Source organism: Girardinichthys multiradiatus, chromosome 23 (assembly GCF_021462225.1).
Source record: "Girardinichthys multiradiatus isolate DD_20200921_A chromosome 23, DD_fGirMul_XY1, whole genome shotgun sequence".
Taxonomy (NCBI): Eukaryota; Metazoa; Chordata; class Actinopteri; order Cyprinodontiformes; family Goodeidae; genus Girardinichthys; species Girardinichthys multiradiatus.
The window spans coordinates 21,305,468-21,321,412 of record NC_061815.1 but is presented as its reverse complement, the minus strand read 5'-3'; the positions used below and the strand labels follow the sequence as shown (position 1 = coordinate 21,321,412).

The 15,945-nt window shown below is 40.0% G+C and overlaps 1 protein-coding gene and 1 pseudogene across 1 annotated transcript; one reads left to right on the top strand and one right to left on the bottom strand.

The window, feature by feature from the left end:
- The first annotated feature begins 2,915 nt into the window (after positions 1-2,915).
- LOC124860603 lies at positions 2,916-4,007 on the top strand (annotated as a pseudogene).
- Positions 4,008-11,977: 7,970 nt separating this feature from the next.
- LOC124860346 (rho-related GTP-binding protein RhoG-like) lies at positions 11,978-15,577 on the bottom strand. The gene is made up of 2 exons (XM_047353601.1): positions 15,455-15,577; positions 11,978-14,907 (listed from the first exon to the last, which is right to left on the bottom strand). Exon 2 carries the CDS (start codon positions 14,876-14,878, stop codon positions 14,303-14,305), a length of 576 nt encoding a protein of 191 aa, XP_047209557.1. The 5' UTR covers positions 14,879-14,907; positions 15,455-15,577; the 3' UTR covers positions 11,978-14,302.
- Positions 15,578-15,945: the final 368 nt, after the last annotated feature.

Below are 15,945 nucleotides of genomic sequence, written 5' to 3'. Positions count from 1 at the left end.
TGGACAGAAACTGACTGCAAAGAATGTTGTTATTGTACCTCCAAGCCACGGTGGCTGAGTTTTTAGCTTCAGTAAAAAGGTGGTGGTTCTCATCCCTGAGCTTAATAAACTGGCCCGTCTGCTGCTATGTACCTAAAACAAATATGAAAATACCAAAAAAAAACATCTTGCTTAATATCAGAACAAAAATAAAGCCTTTTTTAATTTGAAGAAAATATTAAAATATTTCTCTGCAAATGTCTAAAACAAGCTCTTTCAAACTTTTCACTTTAATGAGTTTCACTTACATTTGGAGGTGTATTCCTCGTTGGGTTTACCTGGAATCAGAAATTATAATGCTAACTGAATTATAAATAAACTTTTAAAACATATAGCACATTTCTTCATTAAAAATTCATATTGTAAAGCTTATTTATTCTCAATCACACTGTCCACCGATACAGTTGGATTACATAAAACTGTCCATTTATTCTGGTTAACCTTAATATCACCTGAAATGTTAAATTGATTTTCAGTAACAATTAAAATAATAACATAAACTGTTAGAAATCACTTGTGTTTAACGTTCACTGTGATGACTGCCAGCGGGAGCTTAGTGCCGACAGTCCGGTCAGATCTCTACCGGGCTAGCTCACCTCACCGCCGGTAGGGCTGGCGAGGCGAGCCAGTTACTACGGTGGGAACGGAAAACTCCAAACACGTCGGAGCACATTTGAAATTAAGCGATGTCTAGATAAATCAAGCAGATATTTCACGTCTACATAGTTACAGGGGTTGGACAATGAAACTGAAACACCTGTCATTTTAGTGTGGGAGGTTTCATGGCTAAATTGGACCAGCCTGGTAGCCAGTCTTCATTGATTGCACATTGCACCAGTAAGAACAGAGTGTGAAGGTTCAATTAGCAGGGTAAGAGCACAGTTTTGCTCAAAATACTGAAATGCACACAACATTATGGGTGACATACCAGAGTTCAAAAGAGGACAGATTGTTGGTGCACGTCTTGCTGGCGCATCTGTGACCAAGACAGCAAGTCTTTGTGATGTATCAAGAGCCACGGTATCCAGGGTAATGTCAGCATACCACCAAGAAGGATGAACCACATCCAACAGGATTAACTGTGGACGCAAGAGGAAACTGTCTGAAAGGGATGTTCGGGTGCTAACCCGGATTGTATCCAAAAAACATAAAACCACGGCTGCCCAAATCACGGCAGAATTAAATGTGCACCTCAACTCTCCTGTTTCCACCAGAACTGTCCGTCGGGAGCTCCACAGGGTCAATATACACGGCCGGGCTGCTATAGCCAAACCTTTGGTCACTCATGCCAAAGCCAAACGTCGGTTTCAATGGTGCAAGGAACGCAAATCTTGAGCTGTGGACAATGTGGAACATGTATTGTTCTCTGATGAGTCCACCTTTACTGTTTTCCCCACATCCGGGAGAGTTACGGTGTGGAGAAGCCCCAAAGAAGCGTACCACCCAGACTGTTGCATGCCCAGAGTGAAGAATGGGGGTGGATCAGTGATGGTTTGGGCTGCCATATCACAGCATTCCTTTGGCCCAATACTTGTGCTAGATGGACGCGTCATTGCCAAGGACTACCGAACCATTCTTGAGGACCATGTGCATCCAATGGTTCAAACATTGTATCCTGAAGGCGGTGCACCAATACACACAGCAAAACTGGTGAAAGATTGGTTTGATGAACATGAAAGTGAAGTTGGACATCTCCCATGGCCTGCACAGTCACCAGATCTAAATATTATTGAGCCACTTTGGGGTGTTTTGGAGGAGCGAGTCAGGAAACGTTTTCCTCCACCAGTATCACGTAGTGACCTGGCCACTATCCTGCAAGAAGAATGGCTTAAAATCCCTCTGTCCACTGTGGAGGACTTGTATATGTCATTCCCAAGATGAATTGACGCTGTATTGGCCGCAAAAGGAGGCCCTACATAATACTAATAAATTATTGTGGTCTAAAACCAGGTGTTTCAGTTTCATTGTCCAACCCCTGTATATTCCCGCACTAAAAACAGTTAATTTGTGTTAATTTGTGTCACCGAAAGTGTAATTTTCCACAATTTACTCACAGCTTTTGTTGCTATGGTCCGCCATGGCTTCCCCTGCTTGACCAATCCGCTTTCGACCCGCAATGAATTATGGGAAATGATGGGCCGCAAAGGATACTCACGACCCATCCTTCAAATCGGGCAAAATAAGGACACATTTGTCGTCCGCATTTGAGGGAGTCATGATTCATGAATTGGGACAGCCTTTGTCGCCGCGCTGTAACGTAATCGGCCTACAAATACGGCCTTCGAAGGATGCAGCCCTGAGGCTGACTTCCGGGTCAGCCTTGGCGTTGGTACATTCCCTTTCCGGTTGATTTTCTGAAATGTAAAAGTATTTTCTGAAATGTAAAAGTGTTTTCTGAAATGTAAAAGTGTTTTTTGAAATGTAAATGTTTTTCGGTACTTGTAAAAGTGTTTTGCACCCCCCGGCCACCGTACGAAAAGGATCGAAAACCACGAGCTGGTAAGTCAAATAAGTCCTTCAACATCTTACTGCTAATAAAACTGATTTTATTTTAGACTTTTATAGGACGAGAATAGAATGTAGAATAACAGTTTTGGAGAAATATGACAAGTTTTGGGTCAGACACTGAACTTTTATATATGGATTTTGTAAATATTGAGAAATAAATATAAAGAATGTATTTTAAAGTTAATTCACTCAATGTTGATGGATAAAACGCTACAAAATACTTCCTTCTAACATTTATGTGTTAAAAAGACTGTATATTAAGTACATTTGTATAGTAATAGCATAATATGTTAGCGATAATTGATAAATACTGCTATTTATTTATTTCCATTTCCGATCAGGTGCTGCAGCCGCAGGTATTGTAAGGGGAATGCAGACCATAAAGTGTGTGATAGTGGGTGATGTGGAAGTGGGTAAAACCTTTCTTCTCATCGCTTATACAACCAGTGTTTTTAAGGACAAGTACCTTTCTGCACTGTTTGACGATTGCACTGGTGACATAAGTGTGGATGGCCACACTGTCACCCTAAATCTATGGGACACAGCAGGCAGTGAGGGGTACGAGCAGCTGCGTACCCTCGCCTATCCTCAGGCAGATGTTTTCATCGTCTGCTTCTCTATTGGTAGCCCTTCCTCTTATGCTAACATCAACCTCAAGTGGAAACCTGAGGTGTCCCAACACTGTCCTAAAGTGCCAATCCTGCTGCTGGGCACCAAGAAAGATTTGCGACGAAGAAACGGAGAAGAAGTTAAAGGAGCAAGGTGTGGCCCCTACCACCCATCAGCAGGGGGACATCCTGGCCAAGCAGATCGGGGCTGTTAAGTACATGGAGTGTTCTGCTCTGCAGCAGGAAAACATCAGAGAGGTGTTTGAGGAAGCTGCCAGGGTGGTGTTGTTTCCAGTCCCTAAAAGAAAACATAAAAAGTGTGTGCTGCTTTAATAAATAGTTCCCAGATTTGGACAATGAAGGGAAATAATGGAGATCAACAGTAACAAAGTCACGCTGAGGAACAAAGGAGTAGATCTGGTTTCTTCAGTCCTCAGTTTTCTCAGGCATTACTCCTTTCTTTCTTTTGATCTCCTGGAGGAGAGCTGTTAAAGGACTGTCCAAATAAAAGCAACAGACCACATGTCAAGTATCAATTTGTTCTTGATTTTGTTTTAAAAATTTTAATTTGTTTCACATTTTCAGTGTTTTAGATTATTAGTATGTGTTTTACACTAAAGAATTATTTTGATCATTTTGTCTTCTTTCCTCTGGGCTTCCTGTAAGTTTTTGTCTGTTTCTTGGACTCTTCCCATCTTAGCTCCAGGGTTGTTTTTTTTTTTTTTGGTTTTACAAAAGAAACACATTTTTTGAAGTTAATGACTAAATATACTTTACTAATGTTTTAAATGATATGCCAACTCAGTGTAGAACAAAATTTTGAAATGGATTTTAATATTTGTTTTTTAGAGTTCTGCTGGAACTCGTTTCTAGTCTCAATTCTTTAGCAGTCTCTAACAGGTTTTCATTTGGGATGTTCATGTACTTGTAAAAGTGTTTTGCACCACCCGGCCACCGTAGTATTTCGCCTGATAATGGCAGCTTTCTCAGGGGAACTGTCCATTATTTAGAAGTTACGAGCAGGAAGTAATGCAACAAGGTACTTGTAAACAATGTCCTAATCACAGAAAGCCCCTTCGGTGTAGTCTGTCTGTTAAGGCGAGTTTTATTGCAGCGCAGTCGAGAAGCGTTGAAATCTTTTTTCTGTAAACAGTAGTACCTCCTCTCACCTTTAGGGGCATCAGTGTGCTCCTGAATCTCCGTCTGTTTAAAAAACACAGACTTTGATAACAAACATTTATATCTCTACATTAAAATTATTGTTAAAATACGATTGCACTTAAGTGTTTTTCAGTGTAATGGTGCTGTTTCTAAACATTTCTAAATATCGCAAAACTTATCTGTCAACTAATTAAAATTTGTATTTTCAGTTGCTAGAATACACTTAAAGGAAAATTTTTTGGAAGCAACTAATCAGTTGCTTGTTGACAAAAACAGGGAATCAAACAATGACATGGCAGCAGCTCAATATAGACATCTAGATGTGATGAAGATTACTCACTGAAGTTCAAACTGAGCATCAGAAAAAGGAAGTGGTATGACTTTTGTCGCTAGATGACCTTGTCTAAATATTTTAGAAACTGTTGATCTACTGTGATTTCCACACACAACTATCTATTAAGGAGAAAGAAAGTGGAAAAACAGATTAGTATTGCCTAGTCCAGTGAGTCTTGATTTCAGCTGCAACATTTAGATGGGACCATGCCATCCAGATCCAAAGACAATGTAGCACATTTGGGGTGTTGTTAAATGAAAGATTCACTTCATGGATATGCAGACAGCAAATCTGCAGCAACTGCATGGTGCTATCATGTGAATACATCAAAACCTTTGAGGAATGTTTCTGAAACCTTGATTAATCAATGCCATAAAGAATTAGTGCAGTTCTGAAAGCAAACATGGCTCCAACCTGGCACTGGCAGGATGTGAGTGTAAGTAGACAGATAACTTGATAGACAGAATCTATTAACAGGTTTTACTCTTGATCTTTTTTGACACACTCCCCAGGATGCACCCAAGACTTTTACTTGAAAGGTTTTTTTTTAAACAGGAAGACACAACCTGACTTCTGACTGTGCAGGGAGGCCCTGGATGTGCTGCTTGACCTTCTCCAGGAACAAAAACTGCAGAACAAAGAAATTTATGTTTTTGTTCTCTTGCTGACAAAAAAGCACATTTTGTCCCCCTGGTGCTAGAAAATCTGCAAGGGAGACACATCATCCCAAAAGGATATTTTTCTTTCAAACTACAGAAAAGTTTTATTCATGTGATGTTAAATTGGTATAAAAACTTGGAAGACTGTAAAAGAGGAAAGAGCAGAACAAAGTTTAACAGAACTCTAACTCTTATTTGTACTCACCTGTCTTAGGTTAAAGAGCACAAACATAGATCCATTTTTTCTGGAATGCTGTAAGACAACCCTAAAAAATCAAAATAAAATAAAAGAAGATGTTAGACCTGATATATGTTGTAATAAGCTGCAAGAAGCACACATGAAGTTGTATCAGGGCAAAACATCTGATTATAAATAAGATCCAGACTGAAATTTCTATTTTTGTTTATTTAGTTATACATCAAGGTTGGTCAATCTGGCACAAACACCACAGCTAAGCTGATTTTACAAGTGTTCAATAGAGGTCAGGACTTTAAATTAAGGCAGTTCCCTGCTCCCCACTTCCAAATTCTGGAGAAAGTCTTTGTTAAAACTCTACTCTGTAAGGGCGAGGACTGACAGAAAAATAAAGTTTGTTCCCAAACACAAGAGAAGAAGAGTTGTAACTTCCTTAAGTACATTGAATGTAGCAAGATTTAAAGTTCGAGTTCAGCGTGAGTTAAAACCTTAGTTGAAAAACATTTCCCTGAGCTTTTATTCTGACACACAATTAATCATACAGATGATGTTTATGCTTATTCTCAACCTCATCTGGGGTCCTGCTGTAAAGCCTTGGATTTAACATGAATTTACTGAAATACTTCATCATTACACTAACAAGTAATTGATGTCATACAAGAATCTGAATGCTTATTTGTTTAAAAAAAAGAACATACCTGATTGTTCAAAGGTAGAGAGAAGTGAGACAAGACCAAGACCAGAAGTAAATTGTTGACTAAGGCAGAAGAGAGTCTGCCCAGTGTCGTTATGAAGACACAGCAAAAGTCAATTTCATCTGAGACGCACAAGTCAATACGTTACGTACACCCACAGGACTTCCTGCTCCTGTCTGACGTGCCATTATTTATATGATCCCAGTTATGAAGACAGATTGATGCCAGGCTGCTGCCAGGAACAATAAAGCTTCAAGGCCTGGAGGAGTTGTGAGATGAGCTTCACTGTGTGAATCTGCAGAAATGAAGTAAGTTCCAAGTACTTTCAATAGGAGTGATTCTTTTCCATCATCTAACACTAATTTTTCAGTTTACATTGTATGTTTTTTGAGTTCTTTGCCTCATAGTCGACCTCATTCAGACAATCTTTAGCCACACAGACATCTTTTACACATAGTGAGTCTTTAATTTGATATTCTTTCTCATATTCGATTTTATGTGAATGATCAAAAATCACTTTCACAAACAGTCAGTTGTGGGGTCCCTCAGGGGTCAGTTCTCAGCCCTAACCTCTTCGTAATCCTTATCAGTAGTCATTAAATCTCCTTTCACTGCTATGCTGATAACACACAGTTGTACATAAAAACAACTGCTGCAGCTCCTCGTTCATCTGCATCTCTACCTTCATTATTGGCACCATCATAATCGTCATCATCTCAACCTGCCGTATGTCTGGAGGAGATAATTCAATTCAATTCAGTTTATTTATATAGCGCCAATTCACAACACATGTCGTCTCCTGGCACTTCACAAAAGTCAGGTACATACATTCCAATTAATCCTAATCATTGAACAGTGCAGTCAGATTCAGTTATTTATTCACCTAGATAAAGGTGTGGATGTTCCACAACTTCTTCCAACAGCTCCAAGATGGAAGCCATCATAGTAGCCCCCCCCCCACTAGATTCAGTTATCTCCTATAAGCAGCATCACTTTCTTGGGTCACGACATTCCCCATTTTGATTATGTAAAGTGCAGCACAGATAAAATGCATTACACTATTATTAATATTATTGTTATTATTATTATGTTCTATGCCTTAAAAAACTAAATGGCTACATTGATGTGAGAGCATCATCATATCCTGCAAAAGGTGACGGTGGTTCAGGTGGAAGGGGTTCGTCTTGTAACCGGTGGGTTGCTGGTTTGAACCCCCGCGCCATTCATCTCAGTTGTTGTGTCCTTGGGCAAGATACTTTACTGGTGGTGGTCAGAAGTTCGGTGGTGCCAATTGTATAGCAGCCTCACTTCTGTCAGTCTGCCCCAGGGCAGCTGTGGCTACAGTGTGGTCTTCCACTGTCAGTGTGTGAATGGGTGGATGACTGATTGTAGTGTAAAGCGCTTTGGGTTCCTCAGGACTTGACACAGCACTGTACAAGTACAGGCCATTTATCATTTGAAGCAAGCATTAAACTGAAATACTGATCCATTTAAAGAATAGGTTCTAAATCTAAAATATAAATGGGCAATACAAGCATCCATGTCATTTTTTGAGAGGCTTTGAAGACGGAGGCTCATCCATGCACCTGATGGAGATGTTTCTTCTGGTAACAACGAGTGATTTCTTGAAGGAAATACAACTTAATCTTCAGTTTTCTTCCCCTAAGTGGACAGGCCCTGATGTGCCAGGTTTTAATGGTTAAACAGGAACTTAGTTGTCACATGTCTCAGAAGACAGTAGCTTCCAGAGGCTGAAGAGCTGAAGGAAACCCCGAAGACATAAATGAGGTTGATTCAGGACTTCCAGAAGCCTGAAACTTAGAGCAATCAGCTGTTCACCGATCAAGTTCACTTCTGTTGTCTGGATAAAAAGGGCTGTAGATGAAATCAGATTCTTAATTTTGAGGCACAATCTAGGCACAAGCTTGGTTGGTCTCACTCTTGTGCAGGTAGTGTTTTTCATCAGGGTGTGGATTGATTTTGTTCCCTTGTTGGATTCTTGGTATCTCTAAGTGAGGGGGATCTTTCGGCTTCTTCTCATCCATCTTTTCTACTAACGCCAGCTCTCTCTTCCTCCGACTCTTATGCTGGCTAAGGGAAGTGACGATGACTATTTCGGTCAGTGAGGCATCTGTCAGAGGATTCTTGACTACATGGTGTGCTGTGGCAACGGCTACTTTTTCTGCTGACTGGCAGGTCATGTGATCTCAGTCCGTCTAGGCATATTGTTACCCTTCTCAGGCAGTGGTTGATGGCAGCATTCAGTCCTTTTTACAGGGCTACCCACATTTTCTCTCTGTACTCTTTCAAGTCTTCTCCTTTTTTGTAAGCGGCAATGGGAGAGTGGATGACAGCATAATAAGAGAGGTTGGCCCCACTAGTCAGATCCACCTTGCTTGCTTTGTTCTGGCTGGATTGTCTTCTTAGCTCTCGAAACTCTTTTTTGTAATCTTCCCCTGCCTGGGCTCTTAACTTTTTCCTAAATTTGTTATTGTGGATCTTGAAGTTGTCATTTGGGAAAACTAACAGTACGTCTCCCTCTATGTCCCAGGGGTCTCCGATAACTTGGTAAAGTCGAGTCCCATTTTGCAGGGAAATTCGTCTTGCATCTGTGGGCATTGGGTCTTGGACTTTCCTCATCATGACTCTGTCTGACTTCTGACTAACCTTTCTTGGCTCTTTTTCTTCGACATATGTCTTTCTGGTCATTCTGAGTTGGTTACGGGCACTGTTTTCTTTGGCTTCTTGTTCAAATTGGAAGGTAAGGTCTCTTACTTTACTTGTGTGGGGTCATGCTCCCTGTGGCTTGGGGTGTTGGTCATAAGTTTGAGGGCTCCTTTATGGCACTCGAGGGCTGCTGACAACAGCTGCTTGATAGTCTCTTGCAGTTCTGCCTTGCTCTGGGCAATCCGTTGAGGGATGTTGCCCTTCTGCCTTATGATGTAGGGGGTAATAGTTGGTCCTTGGCTGGCTTCAACTTCTCTTTGGTCTTGCTCTTGTTCTGACTCGTTGGCCTCTTCTTCACTCTCTGTTTCTTCCGTTAAGTCATAAGTTGGTATCTCTAAGTCAGCTCTGTGGTCTTTTCTTTGCTCCGGTCTGCCATACTCACTACACTCCTCAAGCAAACTCTCTTTGTCGTCATCTTGGATGGCTCGGAGCTTTTCTTTGAACTGGGTCATCTTTCTGGTCTCTATTTCATAATCTTTTAACCTTGCCGTGGCTCTGGCATTGGGGTTTGTGAGGTACCCGTTCAGTCCAGACTCACTGGAAACCATCTTTACAATCGGGTCATATTTTTCGGATGGACTGTACAGTGACACCAGTTTCCCCAGTCCCCACAGTTCAAGGAACCCTGTCCACCAACGTAACCATCGACTAATGTCTTCCTTTCTCTGGACTGCCTTGGGGCATGGTACCACAACCAGTCTAAATCCATATTTTATCTCTGAACAATAGTATACTTCATGTCTTTGGAGGTGGTTTGTTAGCTGACTTTCTAGTGCTTCTTTCGATCGCTCTTGGTTGAAACTGAGGAACATTTTCCTTACCGATTAAACCCATGTTGAATATCTGTCTAGCAGCACCTCAGTAGATAAGGTGACTCAAATAATTGAATGTCTACGATTTAACTAGAACTTTATGTGTTTTCTTTAATTAGTAACGCTTATGCAGGGGTCAGTAACAGCTTAAATTCGGCAACACATAATAATTTCAATAATAGAAATGAATCAATCAACTTTTGGCCTTGAAGATTCCAGTAATAGCCATGCAGCAGGCTGTAGTCTCATCCTCCCTTCCTTAAGTTGGTCTTCAAAAGATTCGCTGTCAGCAGGCTCTTGTCACTCCTAGTCATCCTACAGTTCTCTCCCTAATCTGCTCAGTTTTGAACTTTTCACAGTATTACACATTCCATTCTTAGCTTTCTGCATTTACTTTAAAACACAGTTTATTCATGCTTCACAAATGATCAACGTTATATCTCTTTCATATATAGCTGATTGAGAATTTTAATGTTTTTTATTTTAATTATCAGTTCTCAATCATATTTCAATCTTATGTCTTTTAACTTGTTAATCAAAGATTACTCATTCATTTAATACTTGTAGAAAATGGAAAATCATTATACATAATTTTCTTGGTTACACTTCAAAAGATAAGACAGTCAATATGTGGCTCCACACAGGCCTCTCCAGTCTCTCAGTCCCAGAATATGAGAATATGCGTGTTTCACTCTCTATTGCTTCAACTGTGTATTTTAATAATTATTGCATGGATTACACATAAGGATATTTATTGAAATTTTTATGAATTTAACTGTGAGCAGTTAATGAATGTTGCATGGATTACATGGAAAGATCTCACCTTATTTTGACACATTCAACGTGCCGGAACAGGTATTTTTCGGCCCCCTTTAACTTGACAGTGACGTTCTTTCATTTGACAGAACATCAGGCAGTAATTGCAAATAACTCTCCAGCAACTCTGAAACAGGTTTGACTACCACTGATATGTTATTCTACGTTTACTCTCTGATTCTCACATAACTACTGCTCTGTTCTTTGTGGTTTGAAGTTTATATAGCTCATGTGACAATGGTGTGGTTAGCACAGTAAGGAAGGCCACCAGTATGAGTTTCATTCTGTATGGAGAAGCAGAAGTTATTCCCCATCCATGTTAGATTTCTTTTATTGCTATAATTATGGACTCATGTTGAAGAATATCAAGGTTTGACAAGATTATTTTCTTCAAGGATTCCCATGTATTAAGTGCAATCCTTTTTCACATCAACTGTGGCCAGTTTACCTATATTTGCTAAAGAAAAACATCTCCACTGCATGATGCTGCCACCACCCGGTTTCACTGTTGGGTTAGTAAGATTATATCTAGGGGATTCTAAAGTAAAAGGGGGCTGATTACATATGCACACCACACTTTTCGGTTTTTACTCATAAAAGCTTTTCAAAATGTTGTAATCTTCCTTCCACTTCGTAATTATGTGGTGACTGTGTTGATCTATACCATAAAATCCTTATAAAACACATTTATGGTTATGACGTGGAACTGGTTAAGGGTTGTCTATAGGTACTATAGCAATGACACTGCTCAGTCAGGCCACAGTGGAGGTTTCCACAATTCACACTTGGCAAACTTCACTTATTTCCCACTAGACAAGACAATCACATAAATTCTGCAAGCTGTCAGCATCGTCCTCATTGTACAGCTTTCAGAAACAGACCGCAAGAGGAAATGCTTTCTGAATCTTGCTACAGCAATGTTGTAATGAGGCCTTGTCTGAGTTCAATGCATCTGCCACTTGTCAGAACCTCAACCCATAAAGGTCAGAAACATTTCCAAGTAAGCAGCAGCAGCATGCTGGCTCTTTAAGCCCCTCAGATTTCTTTTATACAAGTGATTATTAAATTTAGGTAGCAATTTCCCTTAAAATGTGCAGAAACTTACTAAAGCAGCAGGTTTTGAACAAAGATTTTCATCATTATGTGAACGTTAGCTCAAGCGCTGTTTCCATCTTGTGTTCAGATGTGGTAACTGAAATTAAATATACATGAACATTACAAGCATGCTTTAGAAACACATTGTGGTTTAAAGAGCTAAAAATATGAAAAGCTGTGCATCAATGTGACTCATTACTCTGCACCTCAGTAGGTGTACGCTCTATTATTTCCTCACTGCTATTATTAAAAGGAAAGTTAGATGTACTTGACAACAGACAAGAATCCAATTTAAAAAGGTAGGGGAGTCAAAAACATAATGCTCACTGGTATTAGGCACCATTTTATTAGGCATAATTTAAAATCATCTCACTGTTAGTTCATTTATACAAATATGCTTTTGTTATTTATAAAACAATTACAGATTTCTACAAATCAAGTTCCCAGTGTAAAAGCGTAGTACCACGCACACGGCAGCATATTGCTCCAGGACACAGATACAGAGAGCCCACAGGTGAATGTTCTGCTTTAATAGCACTTTCTGAGTAAATTTGGGACATGATGAAGGAACAAGAGGGAAAAAAATAAGTCTTCCACAGATAACGGTTTTAAATACTGTGCACACACACATTCAGCGCTTGTCAGACCCCTTCAGAAAATTTCACACTTTTAGTAGATCTCAAAGCGCATCCATGTTGTCACACAAAACCTTGTGCTTGTTTTACTCTTCATTTATTCAAGACTCTGCACAAGGCACAATCTAAGTAAAAGTATTGAATACCCCAGATGGCAGTGTAAATACAATTAAGTGTAAGGGTTGCTATTTTTGCAGCTACCTGGAAGCACAAACAAGCAAAGAGTTATAAAAATACTTTAGAAAAATATAAAAATCTTTAAATGTGGGGCAGCGACAACCAACGCAGCTCTTGGAAACAATAAGCACAAGTTGCGCTTGTGCTTTGCCCTCACTGCACTATGCAAGGCAGGGATGTAAACCACAATCTGTTAAGAGCTGTGAACCCCGTTTCACAGATGCACACAAGACTTGCTGTGCAAGATGACAGCTTAGCACCTGTGTTTTACCCAAAAAAAAAAACCCCGCTGAAAGTAGACTGTATTTACTGGAAGGAACTGAGGAAGAATACTGCTAAGAACTTACAAAAACAAATCTGAGCTTTTGGATTTGTGCATCAACTTTTCTTGTAGTAATTGTAGCAGTATGATGCGACCCTCTGGGCAAGACGAAGATGTAATGGTCTTTGGTTTAGATAAGGCACCCAATCAAATGAACGGCTTCTTCTGTACTGTCAATATAGTATAGCTGGGTTAAAAGGCTACATATGATGCTGCCTGAAAGTTAAACCACAAAACACAGGATGACATGTAAATCGCTTGATGTGAACCAGTGAAACTTATTATGGTAATATATGGTACAAGGAGTCGATTATACAGTGGTCTTTCTCCAATGACTCTAGACAATGATGTGGTTGAAAAAAAGGGAAGCATTATGGTGCTGTAGTTTATCATATGTGATTAAAAATAGAGAAAAAAACATTTTACCGATCAAATAAACATGAGCCATTACAAAAAATATAGTCAACTTTGGCAATAACTGCACATGTAAGTTAAAAACATTTCAGGATTAAGTAAATCATTTAAAGAGTAAATTCACAACTAAGAAATACACTCTCCTTAACCCCACCTCGTCAAAGAGGAACTCTTAGGTACGTTTCTATTGGCGCTAAAAATAAGCCTGAGAATTCAGATGCAAAACAGAGGAAAGCTAAGCTGCGGTACAGCTTCCTGACTTGGTTGACTTGAGGAATCGTGAACCAAAATGTAATAATTTGGTAAAATTAAGATGTTTACTCCGCTATTTGGGAAATGGGCACTTAGTTTGCAGCTCCTAATGGGCAAAGCTTATCTGCAAAGAGCCATTAGCTCTTACTCATAAGACAGTAAGAGAACAGAGCAAGAGGCAGGAAGTGCAACTTGCCAGTCAACTCTAACATACCAGAATAAGCTGAAGAGGAACTGCTGTGATTTTAACCATTAATCTGTGCATCTGACTAAGAAGCAATGGCATTTGTCCAGGAGTCATAACACATTGTCTGGATTCAAGCTAACTGAAGTCAAGCACAAATTCAAAGATTCAGGATCATGTTGTTGACCTCAAACTTGGCAGTTCAATATACATCAATAGGCAACTCAAAGGGTATTGATGGCAACTTTGCTTGAGACTCAATAAGATGCAACTTAGGTGAGAATATGAGGTAGTCGCTAGTTCTCCACCTGAACAAACGCAGATCTCCTTCCTCCAGTCAAACAGGGAATGGCTGGTTGATTTGGATATTTTGGCTTGTGGCCACCGTGATCATCATATTTTTTAAAGCACAGAAGCTATTAATCAAGAAGCTGTAAAATCAAAAAGCTGTAAATAATAAAAGTTAAACTTTTAAGGTCTGTTGCCTTCATTTTGAAACAGTCACTTTGGTGATGAAGGCAACTCTGTGAGATCCTCCAGGAGATAAGAAAGGACAACTGTCAGGTGGGCTGGAAGCAACTAGATGGCGTTCTTTGTTCTACAGCCTCTCTTTTGCATCCATGGATCTCCATCATTCCTCTCCATAGTCCAAATCTGAGAACCATTTATTACAACAGAACACATTTTTTGGGATTCTTCTTTGTGACTGGATACAACACCGCCCTCACAGCGTCTGCAAACACCTCCCTGACATTATCTTGCTTCAGCGCAGAGCATTCCATGTACTTGACAGCTCCAATCTGCTTGGCCAACGCGTTGCCCTGCTGGTTAGTGGTAGGGGCCAGACCCTGCTCTTTTAGCTTCTTCACAGTTTCTTCATCTCCTCTCAGGTCTTTCTTGGTGCCCACCAGCAAGATAGGAACGTTGGGGCAGTGGTGGGACACTTCAGGGTGCCACTTGTGCCTCACGTTTGCGTGGGATGAAGGGCTGCCAATGGAGAAGCAGATTATAAAAACGTTGGTCTGAGGATAGGAGAGAGTACGCAGACGATCATACTCCTCCTGGCCCGCAGTGTCCCACAGGTTGAGGCTTACAGTGCGGCCATCCACACTCATCTGAGCGCTGTAATTGTCAAACACTGTGGGAATGTATTCTTCTGGGAAGGCATTAGTGGTATAAGAGATTAGTAGGCAGGTTTTACCCACTGCCCCATCACCCACCACCACACACTTAATGGTCTGCATCCTGCCAACGACCACTGGGGCTGTAGCACCTGACAAGAGAAACACAATAAATAAACACCTGAACGTTTACAAATTTCAACACTAAAACTTACTATTCTAAAAGCCTGTGACAACAAATCCCAGAGATTAAGTACAGTTTCACATTCAGTTGGGCTAGCTGTAGCTACCGTTAGCTCTTTGGCTTAGCGTTAATTACCGTTAACCAGATAGGTGTGCGATATTCCTAACTGTTTAATACCTAAATCAGTCAAGAAAACTGTACTGAAATGATGGCCACGAAAGGAACACGTAGTCACACGCACATTTTCCTACTTCTTAATATTTCACGATATTCATTTATAACACTAGGCGTTCCCCTGTGACTGGAATCAAGCTAAGGAACTAGCACGTCTGTTGCTAACAGGCTAGCTAATTAGCAAACAAGCTGAGCCTTAATTTCCAAACACTTTATAAGAGACTGATTTCTGCCAGCTTACTGGTCTAACAGTTACCCAAAAAATTTGATTTTATTCTAAGGTATACCTCAAATCTGATAACTTGCTGTAAAAGTGAAACATGAATAACTTAGTGACTTACCGCCACTTAGCTTTCGATCTTTTCTTGCCTGGTATAGTCAATCACAGCCGCATCCGGGGAGTTGCCCATTACGTAAAAGTCAACGTGAATAGCGTAGGCTGGTAAATGTAGTTTCACTTTGTGACAGCTGTTTTCTTCCAGCAGATGGCGATGCTACGCCTTTCTCTTTTTCTTCGATTTTCAAACTCCTTTTTTTACATCTCATAAGCTTGAATCAAAGCTTTAGTGATACTGAAATCCATTGGAAATACTTGAAAAGTATCTGAAACTTTCAGTTTTTTCCTTATTTTCGCATAGCATACCTTATTTTGTGTACGGATTTTTATTTTGTCAATATATTTCCAAATTTCTCAATAAGCAAAAAGTTTACAAAACAAGTTTATTTACATACTGTGCAAATGTTGTTAAAAGTATAATTTTTTCACATTTCACTATGCATGTATTTTGTGTATCACATTATTGTCACATTACTACCACAAACTTAAATCTAT

Excerpts from the sequence above, each read along its gene's own strand:
- LOC124860346 (XM_047353601.1), bottom strand. The coding sequence starts at position 14,878 with ATGCAGACCATTAAGTGTGTGGTGGTGGGTGATGGGGCAGTGGGTAAA.